The sequence below is a fragment of the Passer domesticus genome, chromosome 1 (genome assembly GCF_036417665.1).
Source record: "Passer domesticus isolate bPasDom1 chromosome 1, bPasDom1.hap1, whole genome shotgun sequence".
NCBI lineage: Eukaryota > Metazoa > Chordata > Aves > Passeriformes > Passeridae > Passer > Passer domesticus.
The window spans coordinates 85,516,544-85,540,793 of NC_087474.1; the positions used below are offsets into that span (position 1 = coordinate 85,516,544).

General features: G+C 33.1%; 1 protein-coding gene across 12 annotated transcripts in view; it reads left to right on the plus strand.

Moving 5' to 3' along the window:
- Positions 1–24,250, plus strand: part of CDH18 (cadherin 18) — a 499,122-nt gene that overhangs the window by 422,423 nt on the left and 52,449 nt on the right. For all 12 annotated transcript variants that reach the window (XM_064427840.1, XM_064427851.1, XM_064427862.1 and 9 more), the window contains 2 exons: positions 11,224–11,391; positions 23,044–23,231. In XM_064427840.1, the coding sequence (XP_064283910.1) occupies positions 11,224–11,391; positions 23,044–23,231 (356 nt within the window). The remainder of the gene's footprint in view (positions 1–11,223; positions 11,392–23,043; positions 23,232–24,250) is intronic.

Sequence of the window (24,250 nt, forward strand, 5' to 3'; positions counted from 1 at the left end):
CTATCAAGACTGACAATATGAGGTCCTGCTCATCCTCATCAGGTATGTGCTTTAAGAAGGTCTTAAGGAGGATGGACAAGAAAAGTATTTGACAGTTCCAAACATGACAGGTGATAATAGGTGCAATATCTGCACTTGAAAACCACTCTGTTTGAGGCTTCCCATTCATCCTGGTACCCTGGATTTTATGTTTTTTCCTAATACATGAAATAATTTTTTTTTCAATTACATATCAGATATGTAGATACTTGTACATTTCTTATGCTGTTTTATGTTACTTCAGGTCATTCTAGAGATTTAGAAAATGGAGCAGCACCTTCAGAGAAATATTTGTTATAGAAGATAGACTTATACAGACATATATAAATAAAACACTGGGTAAAAATGTTTCTGTGCTTAATTCAATTAAAGAAGAATGCTAGAAAGAATTCAGAATGAAAACTTGTATACTGCTCTGAATTGCTGTTTCATTTTGTCATTAGAATTAGAAACAGGGTATTTTTTATATAGCCTGTGGAGTGGTGTTTAAGAACAATTAGGCCAGGAATAATAGTTTAGCATGACAACAAGTAGTTAAACAAAGTGAGTGACTGGATCTTAAATAAACATTTTTCTTTTTCATGAACTTGAAAAAAAAATCTTACTCATCATAAATGTTAGTACAGTAAGGAATCACGGTTTTTTATTATTTTTCATTTACATTTAAAAATTGCAGTAATAGATTAAGGTCAGCCATGTTAAGCAATATGGCTTTGCTTTTTGTAATTGAAAGTTTATTTCCAAATGATTGGTTTCCAAGTGCATTTGAATAAGTTTCAATGAATCTTCATGTCATTATTTAGAACCTGCACTTAGATCAGTCATTGAACTTTTGTACCAAAGTGTAAGCCGAGGTAGGTCTCTAATCTGTATTTCCTTCTGTGATTTTTTTATATGAAATAGAGAAATTGAAAATAATTTTAGAAAATTTTATTTTCTTTGGAAAGGACAGACTGAGACTATTGGGGTCCACTTTTTAAAATCATTCCAGGTCCTCAGAAGGCAAGAATTTTCACAAAATAGAACCCCAGTGGAGTAAGAAACCTCTCTGACACTGCTATTGATCTGTTTTCTTGCACTTTGTTTATTAAGCTTATTGATGACTGAGCAAGTGAGTCTTAAGTTAGTAGGTCTTGTTCTTTTCTCATAAGGAAACTTAAACCTGAAGGTACAAAACAAAGACTGATGCATGTTTGAGTAATTTTAAATGAGAATGGTAAGTAGGGAGAAGAAAAGGAAGATTTTTTTTTCTTTCCTTTTTTTTACAGAACCCAGCATAGAAATTTGTAATATGTGGTGCTTGAAATTATGGTAGTTGTTATTGGATTCATGAAGCTGTATAACTTCTCTCTATCTGGGTACAAAGTCATGACTTTTCCAGGACAAATAACAAAATGTATGCAGATTTATTCCTAAGTAAGTCTTGCTCCACTAAGACATTTTCAGAGTCAGAGCTAGTATTTTCAAATTTGTGATTTTTCTAAATTCAGAATAATTTAAAATGCAGACAATGCTTTTTTCAAGTCAAGAGGTGTTCGATGCTAATATGTGCAGCAAAAATTGAGCACTTTGTTGAATAATGAATTGACTGAAATCAGAAAGAGAAACAGCTGTATAAAATTGATTTTTGTAATATTTTATGTTCTGTGTGATATTATTGTGAAGTTCTTTAACTTGTAGTGTGAGAGTGCCTCTTTTCAACAAGTTACATCAGTAATTCAGTAATCCAGTAATTTTCTTGATAGCAGTGTACTGTAACAAATGAACAACAAAGACTGCTGTTTTCAGCCAATTGTAAGATTTATTGTACTTCCAGGTAGAGATTTATCTTTTCTCTGACTAGATTGATCTGACTTCAGGTCAATAATTCCTGATTGAATCTCTACAGAAGTCAATAGTTACCTATTATGTTACCTAATACACAAAGATTTTGTGGATGTCAGGTCTATGGAAGAAAATAACATTTGTGAACGTCTCACATTCTTTATGATAAGATTCCTTTAAATTTTACTTATATATCATAATTATTTTTGTGTACATAAGAAAATTCTAAAAATTGTGGTTCACCTAAGGATTCCACAGACACATTTTCAGTATTCAAAAATATCTGTGTGTTATCTGCCATGGTTCTTTGGTTAGCCTTCTGTTTATCCAGAGTACAGTTCTTAGATATTTTTCTCTTATGCAGAGTTTGAACTAATATTTTTTATTGTGTGAATACATAAGGATTTTTATACAAGTATGGAAGCTTCAAAGAATTTATAAATTTTTTTTGGTCATTAATTGTGATTTTCAAGAGAACATTATGATAATATTTTTTTTCTAGAACTTTTCTTTTGAGGATCTCTATGGAAACCAATTACTCATATTTTAAGGTGACTGTTTAATCATATATACATATTTACACTCTGATGCACCAAATCTAGCACTAAAGCACTGTCCACAATTAAGAACTGTTCTTTTATTAATGGAATTCTGCTGGTTATTGAATTTATTAGTTTTGCTTAAAAAAGGTATTAGCTTGCATAGCCAGGGTCATAGGACATTAACTGCATGGGTTTCCTTGTAATCCAGGAACCTGGGATAGATGGAAAAATGATTCACCCTCTTTTCTTTACACCAGTCTCAATTTCATTCACACTTTGCAGATAAGCATGCTGAAGTGCTCAAAAAGGTTGCACCCTGAGTGATTTAATAATAAAAAATATATGTTATGCCATACAGCTGTACTGCTGTCCTTAACATATTATGCAAAGGTCAGTGAAGCACTGCAGTTCTGCAGTTCTGCAGAATGCTCTGTGGGTATGTAAGGAGTGAGCATCACAGGGAGAAAAGAACACAACCTATGTGTAAATGCTTGGTGTGTTGGCTAAGCAGGTTTTCTCACTAACAGATAATCTGAGTTATATGTCTTGACCTTGTCAGCCAGTTGTTATTAAATTATTCAACAGATGAAATTTTGTCCAGATGTAGAATCTATTCAAGACTCTCTGTTGAATTCAGGGTTTTTTTTATTAGCTGGACACCATTTTGAGCCTATTAGAAAGGAGGTATTTATGCCTGTTGTCATTGTCTCTCTTCTTGACTCCTTATCAAGGAGATCTACTTAGAAAGGGAGCCAAAATATCATTCAAAATAATGGGCAACTATGTTAGTTACCTCCAATTATTAGATATATTATTATGTACTTACTGAAGACAAAAAGGTTAATTTGCATAAAATCAAATTAATTTACTAATAGTAGATAGGAAATATGAAGTAAAGTCTATGGCTCCAATCTCTTTTTTTTTTTTTTTTCTTCATTATGAAGGAAGTAATAAAGAGCTTTGTATTATTGCTGGAATATTAGCAGCTTTAACCTTCATCTGCATCTTCTTTTGTCATTTTCATTCAAGCTAGAGATTAAATATATGTTTGTGTAGACCAGAAGATAGGTGACATTACAAGAAGAAATGCTCAATATTAACAGTATATTCTATTATAAGAGAGCAGGATTTCCAAGTTTGTGGATATAAGTAGCTAGTTTTCAGATTGTTTTAAGCTCTTTCTTGTCAAATGTGATTTCCTTTGAGAAGGCTCATGTACTTAATTCCAATCTGCTATGTTCAGAGGTTACTGAATTCATCCCCTTTTTACTTAATTGCTTTGTTCGTCACGTGTCATTAGGTTGCTCCTTCTCACAAAGGATTAAATACACCTATAAGAAGTTTGTATCTGAAGAAATTGCATTGAATGAGTAACTTAATCTCTTCCAACATTCTTTGCCCTTGCCTCCACAGTGATATAATTTGCTTGGTTCCTCTGCTTGCGTATCTGACAAGTAAACTGTTGTGGAGAATGCCTCAATATCTAAATGGCATTAAGATAAAAGTCAGTCATGTATATCTGTATCTAGGTAGGTTCCACAGATATCTTGGCCTAACATTTTTTTCTGTTATACAATCAGCCATCACTTGCTATCATCTTTGAACAAACAATTATTCTGTTCACTGTCCCTTGAGGTACAGGTTCTTCTTTGCTTTTAAAGTATATTTTAAATTTAATTCTCAAAAAAACCCATTTTCAACAGAGCAGTAGCATCATACTTCTGCAGGCTTTATTTGAGACACATGCCTACTACATTAACAAGAACACATCAGAGTTTGAGCATTGTATTGGTTAAGGTGGAGGATCTGACCATTTATCCCTTTTGGCTCCTAGCCACATGTTTCTTCAGAACTATATAAATAATTTGTGTTCCAATTCCAAAGAACTTGTGAGTCTGTGCAAAATCATTAAGATGTCTTGTATGAAAATTGAATTATTTGATCATGCACAATTATGCATAGAATGAATATATAGTGGCAGGTTACCAAGACACATGAATGTTTTTATTCTAAGTCTGTCTTTAAGGTTTTCTTCTGTTTCTCCATACCATATCTTTAATAATTTTGTGTGGGAAAAATGTGTGTTCAAAATGAAAAAAAACCCAATTTTAAAAGAGGTGAAAACCACTGAGGTAGGAGATTTGCTTGAAATAATGTTTAAATGTATTTTTATGTTATGTTTTCATGTTTGTTTTCTGAAAAATCATAGGAAGTTATGTGCAATTTGTACTTCAAAATAAACTACTTGCATATTTTCAGGACTTAGCATATTGATAAATAGTTCCTGAGGAATTAAACATTTTTGAAGTCTTTTCAGAATATGCTCATGAAAAAAAAAAAAACCAGCAGAATTTCCACTTTTCTTCACCCTGAATTGTTGACTCTTTTAGGAACAGAATTAGATTAATGGGGGAACTAAAATTGTTTTCCAGTTCCAAATCTAGGAATGGTAGTAGATTATCCCAGAGTAAAGTAGATAAAAAGTTTGAAGAATTTAAAAGTGTGTCAATTTTCTGAAAGGCCAAGAAAAACCAATTTGCAATATGAGACTGGTACATTTAGGCAGAGAGTAAAAAAGAAAAACTGAGAGGCTAGAAAGAATTTATCAAATTAAAAAGATTGGAATAACAATAATGTCTTTCCATTAGTTTTTCCAGAAAATAGGCCATGCTAAAAAAACTGATTGTTTTGTGAAATGCCAGGTTGTATCAAAAAGAAAATTACCATGCCACACACAATTCTAGTTAAATAGATAGCAATTAGTAGTGGTGGCACGCCACATATTAAATGGGTATGAACTGGCTACCTGAGAGGTAGATAAAAAGTTATTATCAAGACAGAATTATTGTGAAAGGAAGAGATTCCTCCAGGGCTCTACAGGGATCAGTGCAAAACCAATTCTATTCAACTTCCTTCAGTGTGGATTAAAAGTAAACAAAAGACAACCACTGGCTTTTATAATAGATATCCCTTTGAATACAGCACTTGCATATTGCAAATTAGAGTTTATTGTCTTCTTTCTGGAGGTGTCATGGCAGCAAAATTTTAATTTAATTAATTTTATTGTTCCATTATGAAAACTGTGAGGTGCTGTGATTACATTTGGTATCCATGCAATTGCCACCTAAATAGGTGTATTTTTCACTCAGGTAGAGAAAATTTCCTCCGATTCCTTAATTTAGGAGGCATCAGCAAAATACTTTTTTCATTTTTTAATTTCTGTCTGTTACTTATAAAGATTTTAGAGAAGGTAATTTTTTACCAATATATTTTTTTTTTCTTCTGGGGGTATTCATTGTATTACAATCAGTCTGGTCAATCCACCCCTTTTTTTAATACCGAATGAATGCTATTCTAGCCTATTTCTTTAAAATGTTTACTATTTTCCTTTTTTCCTTTTAAAATATTGTTATTTTTCAGTCCTTTTTTTTTTTAGCAGTTGTCCTTAAATGTTGGATTCATATATTTCATTTCAATGTTAATTTTCTTTAAGGAAGGGTATACTGTCTTTCAGTATTATAGTCATGACCAGAGAAGAAAATTGACCACTAATTGTCATTTCTGTAGCGCTGTGACTTTCATCCATCTCTGCAGAGGAGCAAAGTGTTAGTTATATAAAGCAGATCTGAGTCAAAGGGCCAGATTAAAAAACATCCTTGTTATAGAAGAGTTCAGAATGTGGAGTAGGACCATAAGCTTTATATTGCAAATTTCTCTTTACATTTTATTTTGAACTAAATCACAAATTCAATTCAATGTCAATTGAGAGTTTAATTTTACTTTCAAATTTTAAGGAAAAAAATGTATTTTCTGACTTTTTCAGTATCTGTCTTAAAATGGGAAAATTGTGTTTCACTTTCAAGGTAGAATAATATTAGAATTTTAATATTTTTTTATTAACATTACATTTTTAATACATACAAGTATTTTGTGTTTTTTAATACATACAAGATGTTCAGAATATTAAGTTGCAATAAAATAGGCTAAATTCATATTCTAGAAAAAAACTGCGATAAAAATAGTGCTTTTTTTCCAAAAGAAAGAACAATATTAATGAAATTACCATTCACAATACTTCAAATCCTTCAGTAAATTGTAAACTCCCACATTTAGTTGGCTATTAAATAGATATTTAGAATTACATTTGAATCATAATTGTCTATGATCACAGCAAGACAGATATATAAGAAACTAGAAAATGAGGAATCAAATGTGTCTTACTGGCCCTTCATCAAATATCTAGTGACCATGCTCATGTGTCAACAACAGAATGAAAATTTTCCAATTAAGAAAAATATTTACTTCCCCATGACAAAATAGTTTGCAATTAAAGTGGAGTTGTGTAATTGTTTTCTCCACTAGATAGAAAATCTCTGAGCTCAAAATATTAAAATAGAGCATCTTTTATCTGGGGCAATTCAGGCATCATGCAGGAGTAGGCTGTAAAATAAAGATGACTAAAATTCTGAGGTGGTTACTGAATGTAAATGAGTTCTTATTTTTTGTAAGTAATAAGATAAATTCTTTCAAGTGTACCAGACTAATAGGTAAGTACATAGTAAAATACTTCAGTAAATGCCTATCTATGCACCTGGCTGTAGCATATATTTTCTTAGTATTTGTCTGCACTTAAAAAAGTCTTGATTTTTGCAGTCTCAGTTACAGTGGATCCTTCTGTTGTAGCTCTTCTTTTATGTAAGTTAAATGGTTCTTCACAGAATGCTAAAAAAGACAAAATAACACATTGTCAGATGCTGCAGAGCATATAAGTAACTTTAAGAAAATTTGGTGTTAAAGAAAAGGTATTGACTGCAATTCGGTAACAAAAATGAATTCAGAGAGCCTGAAAGGTAAGTAAAACTTGCCAAAAATAAAGTTATTTTCAGGGCTTTCTCTTTCTCAAATCCAGAGGTGTTGGAGAAAAGGAAAGGAGCTATCCACAATACTATATATATATATCAATATTTCATCTCAAATTTCTTCTTTCTCAGTTTTGTCTGATACTTTGAGGATAAATACAGGACCAGCATGAAGAAATTTCTTAATTGTAAAAGGTTGTGAAGAACTGTCAGTAGACAGAAGGAGGCTTATGTGGTTATAGGCAAGAACCAGAAAAGTGTAATCATAAGTTTGATAGCATTAGATATTAAAAGTACTTATAAGACATATTGTTTAGTTTTAGTTAGTCCTGTGAGTAACAGGGTGTTGGACTTGATCCTTATTGGTCTTACTCACATGAAGAGATTCTACGGTTCTACAGTAATTATGGTCTCTTTACTTTGGAAATGTCACTGGGGAAAAATGCTGTGGGTTTATTAGTCACTTAAAGATCAATCACCAATGTAATATATTCCATATAAAAATAAAAATGTTGCAATTAAAAAAGGTGATATTAAAATCTTAATTGGAAAGTAAGTAGGTTTCTCATCATACATAGTTAAGAAAGATAAATTCAAATTGGAAAACGTGCTTTCCAAAACTATTGAAATTGTCACACACAAACAAAAAAAATATTAAAATTAAAAAACCCTAGCAAAACTGGTGTGCTTTAGAGGTGAACAAACTTATAAAAGAAGTTAGAAGAAAATGTATTTTTTAGGGAGAGTCTTCCATGTAGGACAAAAAACATCTCTCATAATTTTAAGATGGAAATAGGTATGAGTATTTGTGAGGGCAGAGTCCAAACTTGTGTGTTCTTCTCAGCTCCATTCCAATAGATTTACCCTTCCATATGTTGCATTTGATTTTTGACATACCAGTCAAACTTCTGTAGAAATTCTTTGCTTAATACCAGAAATAGTATGGGTTGTACCTGTAATGACGTCTACATTTTGGGTGGTTTTTTTTTAATTTTCTTGTTTTCCTTTCCTACCAAAGATGGATAAATACTGAAGGCATAGCTGAGAAGTACTTGGTTCAACAGGGTCACAGTGCTGCCTCAAAAATATGAGGCAAAATTAGGGCTGTGTTTAAATTAAAAAAACCTGTGACAGCTTTCTTTTTCAAGTTTTTTTGGTAAATGTTTTAGTCAGGGAAATATCTTTCTTAAGATTAACTTCCTGTCTTCTTGTGGGATGTATACCAACCCCTGCCAAGCATACAGAAGATACTCAGAAACAATTCCTGCTTTAAAAGAAACTGCTGGATCATTTAATTTTATCTTAGTGAAAAAGGCAACTAGGTTCTCCTTACACATTTTGAGATCAATAGTGAAACTTGAGTTTATGCATGATTTTAGTGCTGCACTGCCAGGAATTGGTGGAGCTGCTAGTGACAAGGACAGAGCATTAGAGACCTCACAGTAGTTACATACCTCATACTGATGATATGATTCCAGGATGTATAAATGGATATGAAACCCAAGAAAAAGAGGGAACTAAATCTGCTCTCACCCCCTGCCATCAGCCCATCCAAACATTAAAACTAGTTTTCTTATTCTAAACTATTGCATACAAGGTTTTGAAACTAAGACCCTGCCCAATTTCATTGTCTCAGTTTTCGGAGAAGAGGTATCTGCTGCAATGAGAAGGATGAAATGATTAGTCATGATTAGTCATCCACAAATCCTTATTAACTATCTACAAGCCTTGATTAAGTGTCATACTCCTTGAAGAAAACAAAGAAAAGTAACCATAAATCAGGGCAATTTCTGATTGTTTAAATTAATTTAAAAATGCAAGTGGCTAATACTAGGGAGGCTAATGTAGAAGCCATGTTCTACTATGTTACATTTAGTCTGTTACAAGTTTGAATGGAAGATTCTGTTAAAAAATCCTATATTTCTTACATGCATATGCATAAGCATGATATGTTTGGTTTCAATGTAAAAAAACTAAAACAATTCATTTGAAAAGTCAAAGCAGGGCATTCCCATATTCCTATTTATCAGTAAAATGTATTTTCAGAACAGTAATACCAGATTTTGTGAACCATATTTATTTTTATGAAAATGCATATTTAATTTATAGCAGTTCCTTTTATCTAAATGATTCTATAAATTTCCTTTTCTAAATTTATAGTGTGTATAAGTTGTGGTTATTTTCAATATATCATGTTGCAATTTCTGAAAAAAAATCTGTTTCAAACAGTATCATTTTGAGGAAAAAAGCACTGATGAACTAGACCAGACTGGTATACCCTTTTTAGCCAGTTTGTCTGATGGAAAGTAACTTACAGTGCAAAACTGTGTTAAAATAATTCTAAAATTTCGTGGATGCTTAAAAAAAATATTCTTTGTGTACGATCTCCTTGTTTTTGTGTGATTTGCTTTCAGATTAGAATGGAAAAAATGGTATAAACTACATGAAATTTTCTATTATGTATGTAGTAATGGTTAAATGGTTTTTTTAAGAAATGCAGAGAAAGTAATCTTAAAACATAAGAAAGGGAATGCTCTGGAAAATGCTTTTTTACATGATCTGAAACTGTGTGAGTCGAAAAAGCTTGAGAAGAGTGCTGTACATAAAGCTCTTCTGAAGAGTAAGGCTCTACTTCTTAAGATTCTTTGCATTAGCAATTATTATATGATTAAAATTTACCCAGAAGCAACATCTGATGGTGCTTTGCTATTTACTTATTGGTAGCAAGAGCTCACTTTCAGAGTCCAGTAGAAGTTATGCTAAAATTTTAGCTCTTTAAAAATGTAATGTTAATAAATTGGGCATTTTAAATATTTCTTTATTTCTATGAAACACACTCCAGTCTATTAATATCTGTTATGTACTGGTGTGCTCAGAACTGCATACAGCACTCCAGATTTGATGAGCAGAGGAGAAGAATCCTCTCCCTTGACTGTCTGGCAGTGCATTTCATGATGCAGCCTCGGAAGATGCTGGCCTTGTTTGCTGCAAGGACACATCACTGGCTCATGTTCAACCTGAGGACCACACCAGATTCTTTTTGAAAAGTTCCTTCCCAGCTAGTCAGTCCACAGAATGTAATAGTTCCCTACCATTGCACTTGACATTTCTCTTTACTGAATTCCATGATTTTTCTGTCAATCTGTGATCAAAGAAATTACCTGGGTTTAATTTATGGGTATCATCATAGGTGGAAAATGTCTCGTAATTGAATCTGTGCCCATAGAGATGTCTCCCCCAGCTTTTATTTTAATCTTTGCTTCTACATGTATAGGTAACTAAATGTGAAAACAATTCTGATGATAATGGATAAAAAATAATATAATTTTAGGATAATTCAATTTTTGTTTTCTCTCACTAACATAGTAATAACAATAAAAATCTTATATTTTACTTTACAGTTATTGATAAAGTCAAACATAAACAAAAATCTATATGAATGATATGTATCAAAGACAAAAATACTTTTTTTAGATTTGTCAAATAGGAAAATCTAGCTTTTGGGTAGTTTTAAGAGATGTGTGTTGTGTTAATTAAGAAATTAACTTTTGTTAAAAACCACATTATGTCTTATTCCTTGGGGTAAGATTTCCAATTCATTTGGTTTTTTATTAAGTAGCTATTTAAAAGAGTTATACGAGAAAACACTGTTGTTTTGACAATGTAGTTTTGGGTCAGGAATATTATAAATTGCATTCTTTATTTAATGATATAATAATTGATTTAATAAATATTGTTTAAATTTCTTCATATTATCCAGAGGGTTTATTTTCTAGCGGCGTCTGGAGTTGTGTTTTATGTATGTGTGTGTATATCGATATATATATATATGACACAAACAACTGAAAACCACTTAGCTCCACCTTTCCCTTAAAGAAGGGTTATGCCGAGCCTTTGCTCTTGCTTGAACAAGCTAATCCTGATCTTCTGTTTGTTTGTTTGTTTTCTTTCCCTCACAGGAGTCATCAGGACTGCCTTGCACAATATGGACAGGGAAGCCAGAGAGCATTATTCCGTTGTCATTCAAGCCAAAGATATGGCTGGGCAGGTCGGAGGGCTGTCAGGGTCAACAACTGTAAATATCACACTCACAGATGTCAACGACAATCCACCCAGGTTTCCTCAGAGTATGTACAATTTCAACTGATATATAACTGATTTGAAAATCACGTTGATTTTCAGTGAAGTAACAAGCTATTAGCGAAATCCAGTTAGTAGTCAAATTCATGGGGAAAAGGCAGCTTGGAAAGCATTTGGATTCACCAATATTTTTTCATTTTCCAGCATTTCCAGATAAAACACAGAGATGATAAAGCTAAAATACTGAAACTAGTAAAGATTTCTTTCAGTCTAACCACTGAGTAATATTGAGATGGGTTTCAAAGATATACTGTTCTCCTATGTGGGTTATTCTCCAGCCCTTGTTAAATGCATATTTCAATCATTGTGTGATTTTGTTCTCATGAGGGAATTATGATGTTCCTATAGATAACAGCAGTGTTCCTGTAGATAACAGCAAAAGACAATTCATTAAAACATTTAACCCAACGTGCCTTTGGCTGCTTCCATATGTATCTATCAAATCATTTTCTTCTGCTTTCTCTATACCAAACTAAAATTTAAGAACAATTACTACATTTCAGATGATCAAAATCAAAGATATTTCTCACTATTGGTGAGCAATGGTGGACCCTGACTTTATCATAGTTAAATTGCTGATATTGATTTCAAACAATATTATCATATGAATATATGAAGAGTTAATACCAGTGACCACAAATAGGAAGTTAATTTCTATCCAGCTCATTGGGTACGCATAGATCTGACACAGTAGCTGGGATCTTGTAGGAATTCTGAATTCAGTCGACAATTTATTTAAAACTCTTCTGGAACATAAATGCATTTTCTCTGCATATTGGCTAAAGGCCAACAAGAATATTGTAATCTGGTCTCAGACATTGCATGAGCTGTTGTAGAACATAATGGGCTGGTAGGTCAAGGTACATCCACTGGGAAATACCTTAAGCTTTTTGAATTAAAAGATTTATAAACAGTAGTAGAGATCACAAGGCTCCAAGGAAAAACAAAGCTCCCGAGCAATACACATCGTATAAAATCTGGCCAAACAGTGAGTAGGCTTCTTAGGAGTGTTGTAGAAATGAGCATCTACTCTGTGCCTCACAAAGACTTGAAAACACAAAGCTTTTGAAGCATACCCTTAAGTAAAATATTTTCGGTTTTATGTTCCACAAATTCTTCATTGCATCCATCATTCTACTTAATACTACCTAACTATTGGAAAGGCAAAAGGTAAGGCTTATCTTTGAACAATAGCTAAATTAAAAAAGAAAAAATGTCCTAAGTTTCCTGCCGACTCAACGGATGCAGGAATGGATCCCTACCTATCAGGTTTCAAGAACTGGCCTCTTTTATTTTGAATTAAAGGCTTAGATGGCAAACTGATAGGCAGGCAGAAATGTTCATTGCCATATCTATTTATCTGTATTAATATTTTTTCAGTTATCAAACAAATATAAAATGTTCATGTTACAATTTGTACATTTTAAGGATTCCAATATCATTGAAAATGACAAAACATTTCACATTTAATGAAAACTTACTAAGACAGAATAAAATTGTATTTTAATATTTATTATTTTTAACGTAAAATAATATTTCTAGAACGAGTCTTGTAGAATATAAGCATTTACTTTTTTTCCGTACAGAAGATCCCTATACACAGTTATGAGTGACATTATTTCTTTACTCCTTTTCAGGAACACCCCTTGCAAAAGAGCAGTAGCTATATGTTAATAATAAAGAATGAAAATGCAGTTGATCTAAAAAAGGCCATTTTACCATCATGAGCTATATACATGAGTCTTACCCTCAAAGAAATAACTTCTTTATTTTTCCTCTGTTTCCTTTGTGTACCATGATTTTCAGTTAAATTTCTCTTCAATTTCCTTATTAGACGGAATGCTAAATGAGACTTACTGAGGCTTGTCACATTCAGAATTGAATTCAAGGGAAGTGCTAACCAAAACTGCCTATATCGAGTGTATAACCCTTGGGACAGGCTGAGCCTCAGCTAAACCACAGACTTTCTTTTGGTTAGTTTCCTTTTCTCCATTACCATACTTGTGAGTTTTGAATCTGATTCTAACTGTATGAGTACCTTACTTGAGAATGTGCTGGGAAGTACATCTGATTGATGCTGCTATTATTTGTTTTATTTATAAATACACTTTGTTGTATATATTTAAAATATATACCTTTCTGGCTTTAGTAGATCAGTGTTCATTAGACATGCAAAATGCAGTAAGATATGCAGGAATTTTCCTCTTAAAGAAACACTTTAAATCCCTACTTAAAACTTAGAAATAAAGGTTGTAAACATATCTGCTATAAAGGGCTTATTGTGTTTTTCTTGGTATTCATTGTAAATAGAGTTGACTTTCTTTCAAAGAAAGTCCTACCAGAAGAGCAACAGTTTTCCAAAATATAAAAAAATCTAGGAGGAATAATTTTATCAGCCGGATTTCTGGTGTAGGAAATATAGGTGAAAAATTCTGATAGCAAAACAGTAGTATGTCTCAAAAGTAGGAAAGGGGTTGTGTATTCAGCAGGAGAATAGCCTGAAACCTCACATATTTTTTGCTTATCAATTACTTCTTGTGTGTCCTGTGTAATATGGATTTCTTTTTCTGTATCATCATAAATTTCCTTTCTTTCAAGAGACAAGTAATAAATAAACTATTCAATGTAAGCTGACTGACAGTGCTCTGTGTGGGAAGATTTTTATATCTCTCAGTTCTTGTTAGTTTTGCCACTGATGGATCCCTGTGATTGATGACTGAGGGTCTAATTTCATAGTCATAAATTTATTTCATAATTTGATAGAAGATATTCCATCTTCTAATAGCACTATTATCAGCCTTGAGCTACATCAGAATATTCTGTGTACTTCTCTTTCATTAATTCTCTCTGGTGTTGCTTAAGATGAATAAATTCACTGTGTTTTGTTTAGTATGAAGAGATTCTGATAGCGTCAAGACCATCACACTAGGCAGAGGCTTCTATTGACATGCTTTGTACATCAAGTGCTAATGATTACATTCTGGACAGTGTGCAGAAGATCTGTAGTTTCTGTGTCTAGACTCTAATTTATGGATTTTGATTTTTGATACAAATAGCTCCGTTCCTTAGGATAAAGAAGAATTTACATTAACTCATGACTTAAAACAATATTTTTAAATCTTGATATTTTCATAGCAACAGTAAACATAACGTGAAATTGCATACATGCATAATTAGAATGGCCACTCTTTTTACAATATTATTGTATGAAAAGTGCTCAGCCATGTTTAAAAAGGAATGTGATATGAAGGTGCTCCTGTCAGTTCTGAAAAAGTAAACTCACATCCTAGAAGAAGACATTAACTCTGTTCAGTGCTAGTAAGGTATCCACTATCTGTCCTTGTTAATATAACTCATTAGTTAACTTAGTATCTGTATAAGTATCTGCTACTTATATTCTTTTGAAATTCGTACTCCAGTGTGGTCCTTTCTGTGTCTCCAGTTCCATGTAGTACATCCAGTTCTCATTATTTCCTGTCATGAGAAGTGTCGTGATTTCCTGTCATGAAAAGTCAGCACCCTCTCACTCATCTTCTCACTGCCATGTGCTGCATCCTGTCCTGTCCCACCTGGTGAGCAGACCAGGGCTATCTGCCTTCTCTTTTACCACTTGGCTCCTGCCACATATGTTAAGGAAAGCAAAATTTTCTCTGATTTTTTTTTAGCAGGTCCTTCTCCTTTTTTTTACCAAGTAGTTGTTAACAGGCTTATAGAATCATAATGAGTTTCAGGTCTCTGTCTTTCTGCTAGATTTGCCTGATATTGGACAACGGTTAAAAATTACTGGATACTATTGAGTTAAAAGGGTTGCAAAGTTTTGTGTCCCCAGGAACTCAGATATTAAATAAAATAAGAATACGATAACTGGTTTCTCGTAAGATTGCTGACATCTCATCAACTAAACCTTTTTAAATCAGATTTTTTTGCATATCTAGTGTAATCTAGATCCTGTCCCTTGTGCCATTTATGGGCTTGAGAAGTGGGACCATATGAACCTAATACAGCTCAAGAAGTCCAAGTGCAAGGTCTGCACCTGGGTCAGGGCAATACCAGGCATGAAAATAGAGTAGAAGAACTCAGCGAGAGCACCCCCAAGGGGAAGGACTTGGAGGTTCTGGTGGGTGAGAAGTTGGACATGCACAGTCAGTGCGCACTTGCAGCCCAGAAAGCCAGCTGCACCCTGCCTACACCAAAAGACCTGCAGCCATCAGGTCAAGGGAGGTGATTGTCCCCCTCGACTCTGCCCTTGTGAAGCCCCACTCAGAGTGCTGTGTCCAGGTCTGGAGTCCTCAGTAGAAGAAGGATGTGGACTTGCTAGAGTGGGTCCAGAAGAAGGTCATGAAGTTGAAGAGAGGTCAGGAACACCTCACTAATGAAGGCAATCTGAAGGAGCTCACGTTGTCAACCTAGAAAAGAGAAAGCTCTAAGAGAGACCTCATTGAAGCCTTTCAGTACGTAGACAGGACTTATAAAAAAAGATGGAGAACAACTTTTACATAGGCAGGAAATTATATCAGAAGGGAGGACTTTTTTAAAGGGAAAGAGAGCAAGTTTAGACTAAGTATCAGAAAGCACTGGATCAGGTTGTCCAGAAAACCTTTGGATGTCCCATACCTGGAAGTGTTCAAGACCAGGCTGGATGGGGCTCTGAGCACCCTGCTGCAGTGAAAGGTGTCCCTGTCCATTGCAGAGGAGTTAAAACCAGATTTTCTTTAAGGTGCCTTCCAACCCAAGCCATCTACATGCGGATGAATCCAGCAATGATCCAGTATGCAGTGAGTATTAAGAAGCATTTCAGTCCAGAAATTATTCTAGTTTTAAATGTTGCTTATTTATTAAGATTTTTTCATTATAGCTAGATTAATATATTTTCGTTATTTCATGCTCATAATTTCTCATCTGTGTGACTCTTACATTTTGATGTAATAATTGCACAACATAACTGTGGTGCTGAAAAGTATTTTTCTTCTCACATCTTTTTAGAGGTAGATATATGTTGAATTGATTGAGGTTTCAAAGTCAGTGCTCAGGTTTCAAAGCGGATGCCTAGTGAGTGACACTTCCTTTGTCTGTACAGTTGGTGTTCAGTATACTGATTTTCTGACTTTACAGAGAATTATCAAAAGGCCCCTGACTTTTTTTTTTTTTAGTGGCTAAAATGTTACATCAGAAACAGAATGAGGGGCAGGTATCAGGTTTCCATTTCCGTCAGTTTTCAGAAAATTCCTCCTGACTGTGACAGCCAGGAGCAAAGGTAACAGGGGAAAGTTACTACTGTGTGCCTATATTACCTTGTGAAAATGTTAAGTATGTCTGGGCTTGATTTTCTAGAAGTATTTAGAATTATCTGCTTAGCAAGGCTATTGCACAATGTCAACAAGCTGTTTTATGGAGTGGTAAAAGAGCCAAGACTTGCTGTGTAATTTGCTAAAATTTCTCTCTTTGTAAGAGAGATACTGTGTCTCTGTAAAGTGCTAGAATCAATCATTCATCTATGGGATGCCTTGGACATACAAGAAACACATTACTTGAGATGTTGAGATGTTTTCATTAAGTTCAAAACGGAGTTAAGACATATAAAATAAAAGTATATGTACTTTTGAGTGTATGCCTCCATAGATTGGAAAATGTTTTTTAAAATGATTGGTTTAGTTGTCTTCTTCCTTTTTTTTTTTCTTTTTTTTTTTTCTTTTATTTTTTTTTTTTGGTGAGAAGAATGGTATGCTCTGATATTTGCACAATATTTGAAGTTAAAGCTACCAGATTATTTCATATATATGTCACTGAAATCTGACATGAGTTATTTAATGGCAGTTGATCACACAGGAAATCTCATGACGTTCTCTTTCTTGAGCAGAATAGGTGTGGTTTCTGTAATCAGTTTTTACTGTAAAATTTAATTAACTAAATATAATACTTTTCAAGAGTATTGAATATCTTTTAGTAAAAGTCTCCTTTAATGAAGATTCATGACAATAAAATTTGGTGACAGAATTGTTTATGGAATTCAAATATTTCAGGAAGTTGGATGGGGGAAAAATTTATTTATGTCAAAGTCAGATTAAATACTTGTAATAAACATGTGATCTACATACTAAGTTTTTGCACCACCTAGGTGCATCAGCTCTACGCATAACAGTACCATGGAGTGTTATTTCCTTTTATTGAATATTGTCAATAAGGATTTTTGTGTACCAGGTCCATTATGAATTATATATATCATACATATAAAAATAATTTCAAAACACTCTAGACAGAAAAAAAGCTGCATGTTTTTGTTGGTTTGTTTGTTTATTTTTCTAAGGTTTCTGGATAAGACTGTAATGGTTTTGGGAATGAGGGAATGTTGTTTGTTTTTCTCTCAGAGTAGAGAATTGGGAGCAGGACCACTCCATTTTGAGGAATATTCTTTGGAAAGCTTTAATTTTCATGTCCTTTATGAAGTTAAACCCCAGTGTGATCACAATCCTAGCGGTAGTAGTGCCAGGGAAAAGCAAGCATACAAACAACAACACAAACACAGTCCAAATGGAGTTTAACCCTTTTACAGGTATTGCTATTGCTCTCTGCTTTACCCAGGCTGCCTGATGAAGCAACTGTTCCCCTTTAAATAGCATAAAATATGCTGAACAGGGCACAGGCTCTAGAGACTGCTACAGATCACACCCAACAATTAAGTTCCTCATTAGTGATTATTATGGATTGCATATGTTGCTTTTCCCATGTCATTTGCATAGAAAATATGTATTTGGGGATTTAATACTTAAAGGCAAGTAGTAAATCCAGGAGAAACTCAGTTTTCTTTATGTTTCTGCTTTTAGCTATGAGCAGCATAAACATTACAATTTTTACAAAAAGACAGAATATTTTTCTTCTCCAAAATCAAAAGTTCAGTATTCTGAGGTCAGAAAGTTTTCATGAACTTTCAACTATTGCCTCTCAAGGCAAAGTGTCATGGAACATAAACTGATCACTGATTAAAATCTTAATTACAATCATAACTCATGTTTTGTACTGAGATGCAAAAGACAAAGACATTGAGATATACAAGTCTTGTTTCAGCCAAAAGAGTCTCTTGCATCAAAGAAGAACATTTGGGGTTTTGTTTCCTAAATTTACCCAGGGTTTCTATGTTCTTCAAAATTTCAAGGCAAGCAAAAGTTTGAAGGGTTTGAGTTTTGGAATTTTGATTGTGATATTTGCAAATAAAAAGTAATGTCACTTATAATTAAAATACATTTAGAAAGTGCAATAGCATGGGGGTTATTGGCAAGGAGAAAGAGTAAGCCAAACATACCTCTTGAAAATTAGTTTTGTTTCATGAAAGAGATGACATTAAAATAATATTCAGATCAAAATTAGTAGATATAAAATTGACTGAATTTCTGCAATCATAAAAGTCTCTGTACTTACAACGATGATGGATTAAAATTGGACTTATTACATTAAAAATAAGCATAGTAAAGGAACATGTGACATATGTCGAAGACATACTGTGACAAATAGGCTTCTAAAAAGATTGCAGTTGTTAAAGAGAAATCCAGAATATTCTGTTACATGTAATGCAAGCAAGCAGCTCTGTGAATGAAGGATAGCTTTCTCAAACATAGCTACCAAGGAAGACTGAGCACAGTCCACAGTTGAAGCTCTGCTTTAGTTTTATCAAATATGGCAGGCAGGGAAACTTGAGACATACCTTTTTATTCACGTGAGACTTGAAAAACTAATCCTACCCAAAGCCCAGCTTAAAGCAGGTTCAGTAAGATCAAGTCACTTAGAGTCTTGTCTAGTAAAGCCTTGAAAGGTCCTTTTTACATCCCTTTCTGCAAAACTGCTTTACAATTGGCTGGCCCCAGCATGTACTGATGAATATCATTATTCCTCCCCTGGTGCTGTTTCTGAATGTCATGAGGTTTGTTTTAGCACATTTCTCCAGCCCTTTGAGCAGTAGCCCTGCCCTCTAGTGTAATGAACACTTTTATCCAAGGTGGTGTTCAGTATTTTCTTTTCTCCCTCCCATTGTTAAATATGGTAATGTCTGTGTTCAAGAAGACATTGTAACCTGTAAAAGTTAATCAAAATTATCAACAGAATATAATAGAATAATAAATACAATAATTTCAATAGTATGCTAATTGATTTTCATTAAATACTGTTGCACTTCTTTTTTGAGAGGTTCAGACAGAGAGAACTCTCTTTTCTGTAAGTAGGGTACAGCCTTAGATGTTGCCTGTAGGCTAATTGAAATTAAAGTATATTTTTCTCAAGATGAATGAATTGTTAATGTGGTATAATGACAGAAAAGACATAACATTTATTGACAGATGAAAATCATATATACTTGAATTTGGAAAATGTTTCAGTTAGCACAGATTAAAGTCCTGCAAAGTGGTATCCTATACAGTACATTACCTGGAAAAGAGTATTAAATTCCTCATATCATGAGCAAAGGGAAGGCATGTGAGTGAATGTGATAAAAGCTAAGAACTGAATCAGCCAAAATTCTTGATCTGTAATAATCAGGCCAGCTCCTCTAGAAAAAATTAGACCATCCCCAAAGATTTCTGCTTCACAACAGCTCCTGGAAGTCTGCAATACTGAAAGAATAAAAACAATCTGTTCAACATGGTCAGATTTGGTGGAAAGGTGTTGCTATAAACTGATCTTTCCTGATTCTCAGGGCTCCTATCTTCCCAATCAATTGTTTTAGAGGGTAGAGACTCATAGTTTGAGATACAGAACTGTAAATTCACATCCTATATGCACATCCTATAATTTACAGTGTCCTATCAAACTTTCTTTATCCAATGCCCAAGCAAACATTCACAGAATCAGAATCAGATTATGCTGAGTTTAAAAGGACAATAAGTGAGTCATTAAGTCCCAATGGAGAGCACCCAAGAAGTCACAGCCAACAAGCACCCAAGTACACACTCAAGTGTACCTGAGAGCATTGTCCAAATCCATCTTGGGTTCAGACAAGGCTGGTGCTGTGACCTGTTCTTTGGGAAGTCTGTTCCAGAGCTTGATTGTGCCTTTTGTCAGTTTCTTTTGCTAGAAATAAAGTTTATTTAGTGTTTAACATTTCCAGTTTCACCACTAGTCTAAAAAAATGTCTGTAATATAGTTTAATCTTCATATTGCTTAATTTTATCTTCTTGCATGTTTAGTTTTTTTAGATAGTATTAATTGTTTTTATCTATTTGGCTCATGTCTGTATGAGGTATTGCCTGTTTCTATGAAGTAGTGGTTAAATACTTGTTGGGAGACATTTCTAACCTAAGAGTTTTTGATTTTTTTCAACAGCTTTCTTTTAATTCTAACTACATTTTTTTAACATTTCAGTTCTACAAAAACTGACATAATTAATGAGTCATTTCAAATATTTGTTTTGCTTGAAGTTTTAGTATCTCAGAGTTTTTAGATAGGTATCAGTAAAACAATTTTCTGAAACAGATGGCTAACACTTGGGGTGTGATTATAAAGCAGAGCATAGTGTCATTTAGATAAATATATTTGAATAAGTTCAACTATTTGAAAGTCTCCAATTAGTTTACCCTATCTTATGAATTATAGCACATCCTGATGTGGCTTGATTCTATAACATATTTTTAATGGCCTTAACCTCTTCCTTTTTGGAAGAGCAAAAGTGTCAGAAAAACATATTTTGCATTTATTTTAATACTGAGTAAATGTTGAAATTAATCTCAATACATTATTATAATTTTATGTATGAAATAAAGCAACCAGCAATATGAAAGTGTCAGTTCACATCATCTGTAAGCACAAAATTTTGCAGGGAATTTGTTTGGAAATTTGTGTAGGTGGTTTTTGCACGCATATCAAAGAATTGCATCAAAGTATTAACTATGAGTTTTAAGTGAATTAAGTAATTGTCCTGTTACATCAGTGTTGGTATTTTCATTTTTTACATGTTAAGTTCTATTTTTTCTCTTGTTCTGCTGGACATTTCTTATTTTCCTTAAGATTTCCTAATGAATAATAACTAATTTTTTTTTTGTTTTCCTATGAAATCTCTTTTCCTTTAAACTAACAAAGATTAATGCACTTGTCCATCCTTATCACACCACTAGTTGTTTACTAGTACTATGGGATAGTATAAAAAAAATTAAAAACAACAGATAGATTTAGGAACAGTTGTGCAAGAAATTATATAGATTTATAATTAATCTTCAGTTTTCTAGAAGTGACGACAAAGGCAGTTATATTTTAGTGATGACATCTATTCCCTTTCCAAATTGCAGCTTCTGTAGGTTGATAATTTCTTCAATCCATCCAAACAGTAGTGGGTTTTTGCTCCTCCTCAGGTTTAATCTCTGAATTCAATTTAAGTTTTGCATTTCTTTTTCTACATGCTTAACAAGGGCACCTCTGAAGTCATGCTATCTGGCTTAAACCCAGCAAACCATAACAATATGTTAACTTTTATATGTCTCTTTTAAATCTGCTGATCCATTGTCCTGCCACTTAGTTTTGCACTATTGCACTGACTGCCACAGAATGCCTTCAAGGAATATAAAAGGAACCTGGTAGAGTTTCAGAAGATCTGTAATGACAGAAGTTATTTTTCTTTTTTACTGTTTTGGTGGTTGGACTGTGATGTGAACTCTGCAGACTGTTATGGAGGCATTTGGATTGGAGTTTTTTAGATGGGAAATTATTATGTCGTTGGTATGTTCACACCTGCTATTGGATGTGAATTATTCTTTTCAGTTCTGGTAGATTTCATCATCCCTGCTGTATTATAAGGGTAGCATTATTGTAGAAATCTTCTTTTAGCTGTTTTTCTGGCTTAGCTACAGATGATAATTGAGGTTTACATAATGACATTATGTCTCTTTGCCACTTTTATTTCCTTGTGGCAACTTCTTGTCCTCCAGAAAACTTTGTACCTTTTAGAAAATTTTACATAAAAGCATAGAGAAAGTTAAGATTATCTTTCAAAATATATTTCACTTACTAATTATTAACCTAACAGGTTATAAAAACATTGACAGGAGGCCAGAGCTGTAAAGAAAAATTTTTCTGGGCACAAATGTGTAATACTTCTTTGTACCCATTAGGTTTATTTTCATTTACTATGGATGGCCGTTAAAATTTTTTGTGCAAAAGGCAAAACATTGAGATTAATTCTGTTTTTCTTGAGTAAAAATCATGTGTTGAAAATGTTGATGCAATGTGCAAAAATTGACATATTTTGGGAAAAAATGCAAAATATTTTTGAATTCAAAAGTACTCACTTGACCATGCATTTAATTATAAATTGATGAAATATATATATTTTTTGGTTATGGAGAATAAAAACTTGTAAAAATACTGGTATGAGTAAATTCTGTATTAGCAGAATGTGAAAACATTCTATTAATACAGTAGTTGTGAAAACTAAAATCCTACATTAGGTAATTTGGATTTTGAATAGGGAATGAAAGCATCCCAAGTGAAATACAATTTGGTTTTGAATTCTTTCAGAGATCTAAAACTTCCTATGTTTATTTGTCACTTCACAAAATTAATAAATACCCTTCCATTGACTCAGACATCTATCAAGCAGCTAATGGTTCTCTAATTTGGTTTGAATAGAAAATATCCAAGCTATTATGTTTTTTTTTTCCCCTCAGAACATTATCAACTGTATGTTCCTGAGTCGGCTCAAGTTGGATCAGCAGTTGGCAAAATCAAAGCAAATGATGCAGACACTGGTTCAAACGCAGACATGAAGTACACAATTATAAATGGTGATGGTGCTGGGGTATTCTCCATATCTACTGACAAAGAAACAAGGGAAGGAATTCTCTCTTTGAAGAAGGTAAGCCATAGAAGATGTAAAATTTAGGTGAAAATTCTACTTTTGTCCCCAACTTTCTTGAATCTTGGCATACAAAGTTTATCTCTAGCAATGAATATGTAATTCATTTTTCATAGACTGTTATTCTTTGATTTGCTTTCCAGTTGGTATCTATGATCCAGTATTGTGCTAAAGACTAAAAATGTGACTTGGCAAGCTATCTCAGGGTTAGCATTTGTATGTGGTTCCTACATTTGTCCCAGTCAGCTGAGAGTTCTTATGTGGGTTTGTTGTTATTGAGTCTTGTATATATAAATTATATGTATCCATAGACCCTAAAAATTAAAAGTATCTATTCAAAATTGCTAATATGAATTATGGTCTTGATTAATGGTTGGAGAAATGAAATCCTGAGAAAATATGAAAGAAGAGAATAAATAAAAAAACTATCATAAAGCATGATTTTTTTTTTTTCTTCTGAATAGATATATGTGTATTTAAGGTATCAAAAATAGTTTCTAACTTAAGGAAATATTATTTTTATAATTCATAAATATTTATAAGATCTCTTTCAGTATCTTAAAAAGCTTTAACTCAGTGTCTTTTATAAAGGTTATGTAATTCCCACCTTTTTCAACCTCATAAAAGTAAACTGTCTTTTTTATACCACTGAATTTGTTTCTTGATTGTCTTGCTATAGCTAAAATCATAATCTGTTATTTCTTCTTTAAAATGAGCATTGTACTCTCACCATGGCTACTGTTCATTAACTACAACATTTATGCATATTCCAAACATGAAGCAGAAAGGAAGAATTTGCAATAAAATAAAAGACATAGAAAAATCTGTTAAATCACATTTCTTACTGGTTTTGCAGAGTAGCTTCAAAAATTTTTAACTATTATTTTGAATATGAAAAAAGCATGTGTTGCCTGTTCTTTTACATACACATGACAATAATTTGGATCATTTTTACATCAAGACAAGAAGAGGTAAGTTTTGCTTAAGTAATGTTATATTCCAGTTGAGCAGAAATTCAG